The sequence below is a fragment of the Schistocerca americana genome, chromosome 5 (assembly GCF_021461395.2).
Source record: "Schistocerca americana isolate TAMUIC-IGC-003095 chromosome 5, iqSchAmer2.1, whole genome shotgun sequence".
Classification (NCBI taxonomy): domain Eukaryota; kingdom Metazoa; phylum Arthropoda; class Insecta; order Orthoptera; family Acrididae; genus Schistocerca; species Schistocerca americana.
Genome location: NC_060123.1, coordinates 32200432 through 32213072, shown reverse-complemented (window position 1 = coordinate 32213072; position 12641 = coordinate 32200432). Strand labels below are relative to the sequence as shown.

The window sequence follows — 12641 nt, the reverse complement described above, 5'->3', positions numbered from 1 at the left end:
AGGAAAACAGAAATTTAAGGCAGAGCTTGAATTGAAAATGTGATCAGTTGATATGATGCATGCTGAAACATCAAGAAATAGTGTGCTTGGAAAGAGAGAGAAGTGTGTGGGTTAAAATCATAGAGGGAGGCCAAGGCTTGACTGCAGTAAACTGGCTCAAGTAGGTGTATGCTGCAATAGTTTTGGAGATATGTGTGCAATATAGACTACTGTGATGAGCTGAATCTAGTGTTGAACTGAAGACCAGAAAAATGTTTTCTCTACTTCATAGGAGATGTAGTTCTTCAAATAAGACAAGTTGGAAATGTAAATACTATTCAGGCACAACCACACAAAAATAAATTACTGGGTGTTAAGTCATGCTATCAGGGAAGCCAGAGCAACATTGACAAATTAACATTTTAAGAGTGACCAATCCAGTGTCATGGAAGCCTGGCATTGAAATGTTCATGAAAGTTCTGATACAAATTTGGAGGACAATGTCATGTTGAAAGACAAAATAAGGGACATTCTAGTTGATGTTGTAAATACTCCATTAATATGTCCAGTTTTTTGGGAACAGAGAAAAAGAAAAGGAAAAAGACACTCTGTGGGAGGGAAGAGGAGAGCACTTCAATTCTTCCCAACATGCAAAATGTTTTTTTTGTTTTTTTGTTTTTTTTTCCATAAGAGTCTGTCATACTCTACAATGCCAAGTGGGTTTTCTGCACCCCAGGTTCTAAAGCTACAACAGTTAACCTTTCATCTGTGTGAATGTCAATTCCAGTTGGAATTGAAAAACTGTTATATGTTAATTGTACTGTGCTTTGTTCCAGATGAGTTTTTGTTATAGAAATTCACATTAGAAGTTACTTTACAGTATCAGAAAAAAGTCTTTATAACACATTGTGACTGCTGCAGTTGTCCTTTCTGTTGCAGAAGATCATACTGTGTTATGTTTCTGCTGCATCTTTCTCTGAAATTTCAGTAATAGTACTGCATCAATTGCCAAACAAGTTATTAATTTTTTTGCAGTGTAAAATGTAATCATATTCATTTATATTTTTAAAAAGTTAGTATTTCCAAGTCTTCAGAAAAAGTTTATGACAAAAATAACACTGTATACATTTAACTGATTTTGCTGTTACTCCAATAGTTATCCTTATAGTTGTAGCAACTAAATGACTACTAAGTTAGATGCATGTGCTAATATCATAATTTCAGATGCTATTGAAATGATTTATTTGCTTCTAAGTCACTTGAGTTAACTTACTTGTTGTCTGTTTTCAAGGCTAGAGTCACAAAGGAATACCTGGAACTAGAACCAATTGGTCTCGTTTTTGCACTTTTCTTTGGAGTTGTGCTAATAATTCAGTTCTTTGCAATGATGTTTCATCGACTTGGAACTCTGTCTCATATTTTGGCATCAACAAATGTAAATTTATTTTCCTGTGGAAAGGTATGTATACTACGTTTAAATAACTCCGTTGGATTATAGAACAGTTGTAAGAAATTGTTTTTATTCTTCAGTCACCAGTAGTAATTTCCAATAAAATAGGCTTTTTCAGTGCTACATATAGAAATTATAACAGTAAATTCAATAAAAATCTTTTTTCACCTTGCTCCAAAGAGCATAAATTATACCAGTAACATGTGTTGCTTCAATTCCCACTAACTGTGGTCACGTACATGTGTGTGTGTGTGTGTGTGGTCTATTTTTGACAAAGGGCTTGTTGGCCGAAAGCTTATTTTGTGACAGTCTTTTTGTTGTGCCTATCTATGACTCAGAATTCCACTATATGGTGAGTAGAAACTATCCTTTTCATAATATTTTTACAGTCCATCCTGTATTTTCCATTGTTTAATACCAATAACATATATGGACAGATCCAAGATAGTAGTTTTTATTTACAGAATCTAATAGCTTTTAAAAAGACCCACTTCGGCTTCATTATTAACTCCATATTATAGCATAATGTTTGAAAATATGATATTCTGTGACTAGCCTAATGTTGTTTGGTAATTGTGCCACTGTTATACTACTATCATAAGATTTATTTAATTACAGACACTGAAATTCAATGCTTTGGTGATGTCAATTTTAAAACTCTGTCACTGTACACAATTGCACTTGTGTGGGAATTTAAAACTAGGTTCTTTTCATCGTGAGGTGTCATTCACCTGACATTTTAAACCTTAATCAACCCATCCCCTTTTCTTCCCCAAAGAAGAAAAGTAGTTCCAAAAGCTAGGACAGTTTCTTATCTATATCTTCTATAACAACAATAAATCTGTAAAACTGTTATGTCTGTTCAGTTAATCTCCAAAACTACTACACAAATTTCAAGGTGTTTCCATTGGTAACTTGAGGATAGTTTGGGAGACTGTGTAAGCTGTAGTTTAACAAAATTGGATCATGACAAGAAAAGATATTATGATTTAGTTTTACTAAAACTTTATTGTTTGTCTGCCTGAACACTCTGATCTTCAAAATTACTAGATGGATTTTTGTGGGGTTTTCACTGGTAACTTCAGCGTAGTTAGGAGTCCTATATAGGCTATATTGCATCAAAATTGGATCACAGAAGAAAAGATATGTATATATATTATAAAAATATATGTACTCATATGTGTTCCATATCTCCAGAACCACTGGATCGGTTTTGACTGAACTTGGTAGACATATCACTTACTGTATTTGGGACTTCATACAGTATTTGGGAACAAAAGTGCTTAGTGATTTGCAGCAAACTTCATACATAATTTCAAACCTTTACAAAACTTTTTCTCACTGAGCCCCCACCCCGCCTTCCCTACCCTCTGGCTCCTATCCTTGTAACTGCCCCCGATGCAAAACCTGTCCCATGCACCCTCCCACCACCACCTACCCCAGTCCTGTAACCCGGAAGGTGTACACGATCAGAGGCAGAGCCACGTGTGAAAGCACCCACGTGATTTACCAACTGACCTGCCTACACTGTGATGCATTCTATGTGGGAATGACCAGCAACAAACTGTCCATTTGCATGAATGGACACAGGCAGACAGTGTTTGTTGGTAATGAGGATCACCCTGTGGCTAAACATGCCTTGGTGCACAGCCAGCACATCTTGGCACAGTGTTACACCGTCCGGGTTATCTGGATACTTCCCACCAACACCAACCTATCCGAACTCCAGAGATGGGAACTTGCCCTTCAGTATATCCTCTCTTCTCGTCATCCGCCAGGCCTCAATCTCCGCTAATTTCAAGTTGCCGCCACTCATACCTCACCTGTCTTTCAACAACTTCTTTGCCTCTACACTTCTGCCTCGACTGACATCTCTGCCCAAACTCTTTGTCTTTAAATATGTCTGCTTGTGTCTGTATGTGTGGATGGATATGTGCGTGTGTGCGAGTGTATACCTGTCCTTTTTTCCCCCTAAGGTAAGTCTTTCCGCTCCCGGGAATGGAATGACTCCTTACCCTCTCCCTTAAAACCCACTTCCTTTCGTCTTCCCCTCACCTTCCCTCTTTCCTGATGAGGCAACAGTTTGTTGCGAAAGCTTGAATTTTGTGTGTATGTTTGTGTTTGTTTGTGTGTCTATCGACCTGCCAGCGCTTTTGTTCGGTAAGTCACCTCATCTTTGTTTTTTTATATATAATTTTTCCCACGTGGAATGTTTCCTTCCATTATATTGATATTATTAATCAAATTGCTTGCATATGGAGTATCGTCTCAGTTGTGTGACTGCATTTGTGATTTCCTCTCAGAGAGGTGACAATTCATAGTGATAGATGGTAAATCATCAAGTAGAACAGAAGTGATATCTGGCATTCTGCATAGTGTCATAGGCCCTCTGCTGTTCCTGATTTACATAAATGATCTAGGTGATAATCTGAGCAACCCCCTTAGATTGTTTGCAGATGACACTGTAATTTACCATCTAGTAAAATCATCAGACAATCAGTTCCAATTAAAAAATGATGTAGAGAGTATTTCTGTATGGTGCAAAAAGTGGCAACTGGCATGAAACAAAGAAAAGTGTGAGGTCATCCACATGGGTACTAAAAGAAATTCAATAAATTTTGGGTATACAATAAATCGCAGAAATCTAACGGCTGTCAATTTGACTAAATACCTAGGAATTACAATTATGAGCAACTTAAATTGGAAAAACCACATAGATAATATTGTGGGGAAGGCGAAATAAAGACAGCGCTTTGTTGGCAGAACACTTAGAAGATGCGACAAACCCACTAAAGAGGCAGCCTACATTACACCTGTCCATCCTCTGATGGAACATTGCTGTGCAGTGTGGGATCCTTACCAGGTAGGATTGATAGAGGACATCGAAAATGTGCAAAGAAGGGCAGCTCATTTCGTGTTATCACGCAATAGGGGTGAGAGTGTCACTGATATGATATGCGAGTTGGGGTGGCAGTCACTGAAAAAAGGTGGTTTTCTTTGTGACGAGATCTATTTATGAAATATCGATCACCACCTTTCTCTTCCGAATGCGAAAATATTTTGTTGACACCCACCTACGTAGGGAGAAATGATCATCATAATAAAATAAGACAAATCAGCGCCCATACAAAAAGATTTAGGTGTTCCTTTTTCCCATGCACCATGCGAGAGGGAGTGGTAGAGAAGTAGTATGAATGGTTTGATGAACCCTCTGCCAGGCACTTAAGTGAGAATTGCAGAGTAACCATGTAGATGTAGATGTACTGTATGTCTGATTTACTCAAACATGCAAACATAATTTATTCAGATGGTTATTGGCTTTGCTGTGTGACATTGATGACCCTGATGTAATCAGCTTGCAGAGACCAGAAGAATGAGTAAAAACTCTCAGGAGTGACAAAAGAATTTTCCTCAGGCTATGAACATTCACACCTCAGTGGGCGCAGAAGGTCTGTCAGTATGACGACTTGCCGTAAGGTTGCCATCATTCTTGCCTCACAATCCAGCAGCCTAGTTTGCACAGCTAGAAGCAAGTTTCCATTATGCAGGAATAACTACTGATAAAACCAAATTTGCTCTAGTGTTCAGCCAGCTTGACCACCATTACATGGCTGTAGACATAATTACAGCTCCTCCTGCACTAGAGTCTTATGACACCCTCGAGACAGAATCAGTTCATCACAAGAAGGCATGTGCATCAAGTTCTAACACAGGGAAGCAGAGGAGACACGAAATTCATAATACCTGAGACACCTATGCAGTTAAGTTGATGCAGGAACTGTAAATGACATCTCGTTATGTACGCTTCGTAGTAGCTGTTTTCTGGCCCAGTTTTAAACTATAGTTGCATCTCAGGAAGAAATTTCATTAGATACTGTTGCAGATCTGGCTGGCAGAATTCAATATGCAATAATGTTGCCATCAATCAATGTTGTAGTGGTGCCATGCAACAGTGCTTCGTCATCAGTAGAGATGGCTGCAAGTTATGACTGCCTGTCAGGCAGGGTCAGTGCTCTGGCTAGACAGACAAGTGAACTACTGTCTCATCGTAACTCTGAGAATGACAGATGACGTTATCTTAGAAGTCTGTGTAATTATCTCAAGACAAACTCATCTGTGCTCAGTGGTGCAGAGCAACCTCCTGTGGTATGCTGGTATCATTGAAAGTTTGGAGATCAGGCACACAAGTGCATCTCACCATGTGCTTACCCAATTAGCAGTGGCAGTCAGATGTAGCCCCCATCTTATTACTAAACAGTATCTCAGTATCTTTACGTTAGTGATCAGAAAAATGGAGAAAAACTTCTTTTAGACACTAATTTGGATTTGCACATTTACCCTCATACTCACCTGAATAATTGCCTTTATTGAATAATAACCTTATTTGGAATTTTATGTTTACTGACTGTAGTGGAACTGGTCCTTCGGGAGCAGTGGTGCTGGGTTGAGAGATGTGCACACATTTTCAAAAACATCTCTTTATTTTCCAAAAGCCCACTGAAAGAAAAAAAAATCCCCTCCCAGAGGTGAGGTCCAGTCCCACTCACAAATACGCACAATACGAGGTGTGGTTGGAAAGTTTTAAGAATGGATCTGCTACTGCTTACTGATTTGGCAGGCAGGTACATGGAGGGTGGAGAGTGAGTTATTGCCTTGTCCTTGAATGCCCTCTGACAGGAAACTGCATTTCCTTTATTCAGTTCGTTGTGGCAGCTGGTTAAGTGTGGGTCTGTTAGGGCTTGTTGCTGGATTCTGTCTGCGTGAAAATGAATGTAAAAATGGAGAACGAGTTTGTGTGAAATTTTGTTTTAAAACCGGGAAATGAGATTCTGAGACTTACAAACTATTAAAAACAGCTTTTGGAGATAATTGTACGAGCCAGTCAAATGTTTTTGTCTGGTTCAACAGATTTAAAAATGGCGGTGAATCATTTGAAGATGGACCACAGTCCAGCTGTCCTTCTACTTCAAAAATAAATGAAAATGTTGTGAAAGTTTGTGACTTAAAGCGCTCTGATCGTAGACTTACAATTAGGGAGATGGCTGATGAACATAATTTAAGTTTCTATGTAGTTCACTCAATTTTAACTGAAGAACTGAACATGTGTTGAGTGTCCACAAAATTCATTTGAAATGTGTTGTCAAGTGACCAGAGACAATACCGACTTGAAGTGTGCCAAGAACTGATTATGCTAAAATGACCCAGATTTGTTAAATAGGGTAATTACAGGTGACAAATTGTGGGTATATGGATAAGATCCTGAAACCAAGTTGCAGTTCACCATGACCGAAAAAAGCACTGCAAAGTTGGTCGAAGGTGAAGACAATGTTGGTGACTTTTTTCGATTCTACTAGTATTGTGCATCATGAATTTACCCCTGGAGGATAGACAATTAACCAGGAATACTGCAAATGTACCTTGAGCATTTGCGCGGAAAGGTGTGGAGCAGAACGCCTGCATTGTGGAAAGACAGGAGTTGGGTGCTACACCATGACAATGCTCCGGCTCATCGTGTCTTCTCCAGCATTGAATTTTTGACCAAATTCAAAATTCCTGTGCTTCCACAACAGCCATATTCCCCTGATTTGGCCCCTGCAGACTTCTACCTGTTTCCTAAACTGAAATTTTCACTGAAAGGGAAGCAATTTGACTTGACTGAAGACATCCAGGCAAATCTGGAGAGCGTCCTTAACACCCTTTAGGAAAAAAAATTCCAGGAATGTTTCCAAAAGTGGAAACACCATTGGAGTTGGTGTGTCCAGTCAGAAGGGGATACTATTTTGAAGGGGATGCATCACAGTAGCATGTAAGTACCGCTGCTGTACAATTACAAGCCCATTGTTAAAACATTCCAATCACACCTCGTATATCCACCATTTTTTCTCAAGCAGCAGCAACACTATTAATAAGAACATTTCAAGGCACAAATACAAGTCAGCCTAAAACAGTTATTGGTCAAGCTCCTGCCTCACTTAACATGAAGTGTCGCTGAAGGTGTCCACCCAAAATTCTTACAAAGAGCTCAGTCATTTAACAACAAGAACGTTAGCAGATATAATTCAAGCACAATGCTGGTCAAGCTCCAGCTTCAGTTAACACCAGACGACTACTGAAGGTGCCCACCTGAATTTCTTATGAAAATTTTTGATTATTTAATATTAGCAGATTTAATTCAAAACACAATGCTGGTCAAGCTCCTACTTAACTTCAAACCGGCAATGGAGCTGCCCACCCAAAACTTCTTACACAAAATTTAATTTACTTAAAAAGCAGGAACATTAGAAGGTTAAATTCAGAACAATGCTTGGCAAGCTTCTGCTTCAATTAACATCAAACTGGTATTGAAGGTGCCTCCCCAAATTTATGACGCAAAATGTCAGTTATTTGAAAACTGAACATTAGCAGATTTAATTCAAAGCACAATGCTGGTCAACCCCCAGCTTCAATCAACCTCAAACTGGCACTAAAGGTCCTGCCAAAAATTGTTGACATAAAAATTAAGTTACCAAGGCAAGTACCAACTTTTTGAAACACAACTACTGATCAAACTCTGGCTTCAGTCACAACCAATTAATTCAAGGCACCAGTTGCATCCGGTATTGGTAGCATAACTTGAGTGAGAATGAAACGGATCAAATTTTTAATCCCATTACAAATATTATTCCAGGTTCAGATCCAATTACTGTAACTGTCAAGGAATGAGGTGATGGCAATGGCTGCCATACATAAACAAAACATAGATAATCTTGAGATACAACTACTCGCAGCTCACACTGGCCCACTTGCTCAAGTGACCACCACACATCGGTTTTAATTTGACAGTCACAGCCCGTCTCCCAGCAGGCCACAAGTCTTCATCAGCCAGTCATAGCCAAACTCACAGGCACTCTTAGTGCTTCTTCTTAAAATGGTGCTGACACTTGAGACAAATTCAGGCAGCTCCCAGCACCACTGAAGACATGAACATCATTGCTGCTCTGACAGGCTGTCTCTGTTTGGCCCACATCTCTGAAACGATGTTTTCAAGTCACTGGCCACTCACTAAGAAGGCTGCTCCAATTGATGCTGCTCCAGGTCGCACCATCAGCAGTTATGGCTGTCCAGGCCTTAGTTACAGTTGCGCACTCTTCAGATGCAGTGAGTAATTGCAGGAATTTCAGCTTGTCGCACACTTGGTGATGGGTTGTACTGTCGTGTTGATATCGTGGGGCTGATTATTGGAGCCAACTTCCTGGTATATTACCGCCTTCTGCCTATTGTGGTAGATATGAGGTTTGTCAGTAGCATTGCTGGACTTAAACTGTTGAATTCTTGGGTGGAGCAGCAATACACAGCATCAAGCTCATGCAGGCAGCAGGAAGAAAATATGCTGGGTCACTTGACCAGTTTACAGCCATAATATGATCACCAGGCACCCTGAGGTGGGTATGTCACAGTACTACGCATTACTTATGCCATCCCAAGCTCCTAATCATCTCACTATTGCAAGGGCAAAATTTGACTTGATGCTCAGGGAATGGATTATTCACACTTCTAGCGCACTTCTCCATCTGGTACTCAAGAAGAGTGGTGCATGGTGCCTGTGTGGTGATTATCGTATGCTTGATCTAAGGACAATTCAGGACAGATAGCCAGTACACTTCTTAAGAGACTACAATTATGTTCTCCATCGTGCCTCTGTCTTTAGTAAGACATATGGACTATCAGACCAATTGTGTGTTTGGATTGAGGAGTTCCTAGATAACAGGACGCAGCATGTCATTCTCAATGGAGAGAAGTCTTCCGAAGTAAGAGTGATTTCAGGTGTGCCGCAGGGGAGTGTCATAGGACCGTTGCTATTCACAATATACATAAATGACCTTGTGGATGACATCGGAAGTTCACTGAGGCTTTTTGCGGATGATGCTGTGGTGTATCGAGAGGTTGTAACAATGGAAAATTGTACTGAAATGCAGGAGGATCTGCAGCGAATTGACGCATGGTGCAGGGAATGGCAATTGAATCTCAATGTAGACAAGTGTAATGTGCTGCGAATACACAGAAAGATAGATCCTTTATCATTTAGCTACAAAATAGCAGGTCAGCAACTGGAAGCAGTTAATACCATAAATTATCTGGGAGTACGCATTAGGAGTGATTTAAAATGGAATGATCATATAATGTTGATCGTTGGTAAAGCAGATGCCAGACTGAGATTCATTGGAAGAATCCTAAGGAAATGCAATCCGAAAACAAAGGAAGTAGGTTACAGTACGCTTGTTCGGCCACTGCTTGAATACTGCTCAGCAGTGTGGGATCCGTACCAGATAGGGTTGATAGAAGATATAGAGAAGATCCAATGGAGAGCAGCGCGCTTCGTTACAGGATCATTTAGTAATCGCGAAAGCGTTACGGAGATGATAGATAAACTCCAGTGGAAGACTCTGCAGGAGAGACGCTCAGTAGCTCGGTACGGGCTTTTGTCAAAGTTTCGAGAACATACCTTCACCGAAGAGTCAAGCAGCATATTGCTCCCTCCTACGTATATCTCGCGAAGAGACCATGAGGATAAAATCAGAGAGATTAGAGCCCACACAGAGGCATACCGACAATCCTTCTTTCCACGAACAATACGAGAATGGAATAGAAGGGAGAACCGATAGAGGTACTCAAGGTACCCTCCGCCACACACCGTCAGGTGGCTTGCAGAGTATGGACGTAGATGTAGATGTAGATACTAAACTGCACAAAGGCCTTTACATGAAGTTCCATGGTGGATGAAGACATTCCAAAAATAGTGACAATCACTCCATTTGGCTTGTCTGAGAGTCTCTATATGATACTGGTTTGCACAACACTGCTCAGTCTTGGCAAAGGTTCATTGACTACATGCTGCAAGAATTGTCATTCTGTTTTGCTTACCTACAAGACCTTATCTTTTCAGTCACTGCAGAACAGCACCAGCAAAACTTGGCGGGAGTTTTCAAGTGCTTAGAACATCATAGTGTAATATTAAACACTACAAAGTGTGTCTTGAGTAAACCAGAGGTTATCTTCGTAGGTTGTCTAGTTTACCAGCAGGGTCATAGTTGCAGCATGGGGAAATAGAAGCCATCTCATGAAGGTCTCACAGCCAGAAACCATCAAAGAACCATGCTGTTGCTTGAGAATGCTGAGTTTTTACTGGCATCAACTGCCCTGCACAGCCAAATTGCGAGAACTGCTGCTGCAGCCCTCACTGGCCCCAAGACAAAGGGAAATGCACCAATCCACTGGACCAATGTGATGAGCTCTGCTTTTGTGGCCTTGAACTGAAGCACAGCAAATGCTAGACTCCTAACACATCCTGCATTGGATGCACAACTGGTGTTGGTTGTTGATGTTAGCCAGACATCTGTGCAGTGTTGCAGCAGCAAGTCAATTGTGCAAGACAAAAACAAGTGCTCACCACGAGAGTACAAACTTCTGGAATTCGTTGTCCAATTTAGCACTGACATTCTCCACATTTCAAATATTAACAAAGTTGGTGTCAACAAATGTTACTGATTTAATCCAACTTGCAAAAACACAAGAATGTGATCAAGAACTCCAAACTACTGAATGATGCATCATTCACCCATCAGTTACAACTTGTTGATTTTTATGATTGAGATCTGAAGTTTTATTGTGACATTTCCAGTGGAGGATCTCATCCTCTGCTGTCAGCTGAGTTCTGCTTATGAGGTTTTGATAGCCTCCTTAACCTATGCCACCCTGGCATTAGACCAACAACTTGCCTGGCTCCAAGAGGTTTTGTCTGGCCTGATATGATGATTGTCACAAGTGGGCTTGTGTTTGCCTTGAGTATCAGTGCAGTAAGATATCCCATCATATGCGTGCACCAGTTGCAGATTTTCCATCCAGACATGACAACATGCTTCATACATGTGCACATAGATATAGAAGGTCCACTCTCACTGTCCAGTGGTCAATTATATCTGTTGACTGCAACTGATTCATTTCATCCATTGTATAGAAGCTATACTGATCAATAATATGTTGGCAGCAATGCTAGCTTTTGCCTTTGTGTCAAATAGGGTTTCACGCTGCATGCCATTATGAACTGTGGCCGACAGTTTGAGTCAGAGCTATTTAGTCAACCCAGTAAGTTATGTGGCACTCTCCATTGCAGGACAATCAGTTACCATCCTGCAAGAAATGGCATGATTGATCATTGGCATTGTTCTTTAAAGTCTGCATTGATGTGTCACAACACAAGTTGGACCACTGACTTATCTGTGATCTTACTTCATCTTTGAATCACTTAAAACATGACTTGAATTCATCATCAGTGAAACTACATACCACGAAGCTCATCAACTGCGTGGCGATTTCATTGATGCTAGTTCTACACAGCTACCTGATCACGACCAGTCAGACTTCATTTGTCACCTGCGGGAACATGGCACATGCTTTCAACCTTCTCAATCGTCTACACATTAACAACATCTAGCTATGTGCACCTACTGCTCACACATCATGTTACATATGGACAGTGTCAGACCTTCACTAAAACTTACATACACAGGTCACCAAAAAAGAATTGCTATCTTAATGAAGAACACACCCTTGATGTTGGGTACTCTTTCCTGCAAGATTTTTAGATGATGCTCTGCTACTCCCTAGGGGGCTGATGTAACAGTCAAGATCATCTACTAATGTGTTCACATTTCACAGCTGTCAAAGAGTTTGCACACCAGCTGCCAAAGGTGCCCTTGTTCACCATCAGCTCTTGTTCTGTTCTCTTTGTTTTTAGCAACTTTTTATGAAAGTGCCAGTATGAGAACTTCCATGCAAATAGAGACAGATATCAACCAGCACTACTCTAGAGCTTAACTTGTCTCAGGTTCTTGCGGAATATCTTCTGTGTTCTGCATTCATTAGTAAATGTTTAATGTACATGGTACACAAGTGTTTATATTTTGTGCACTGTTTTGGCTACTTGCTCAAACAAACAAACATAATTGATTCGGATGGTTACTGCTTTGGCTTCACCAAACAGCATCATCAGTAATATCAAGTTTTTACTGATATACTACATATGTGATGTACTAGATATACTACACTGATATACTAGATATGTGTTTGCTTTAACCATCCACTTGATTTAAAAAGTTAAAAATTTCTGACTAGATTGACTTTCCAGCTCTGATTCCTTGCTGTGGATCTGCAGACAATAAATCATTTGTTATAT

The 12641-nt window shown here is 40.2% G+C and overlaps 1 protein-coding gene across 1 annotated transcript in view; it reads left to right on the top strand.

Annotated features, from left to right (window-relative positions):
• The window catches only part of LOC124615848 (chitin synthase chs-2-like), a 231621-nt gene that overhangs the window by 204020 nt on the left and 14960 nt on the right, over positions 1-12641 (top strand). The window contains exon 20 of the mRNA XM_047144001.1: positions 1271-1438. Coding sequence (XP_046999957.1) covers positions 1271-1438 — 168 coding nt within the window. The remainder of the gene's footprint in view (positions 1-1270; positions 1439-12641) is intronic.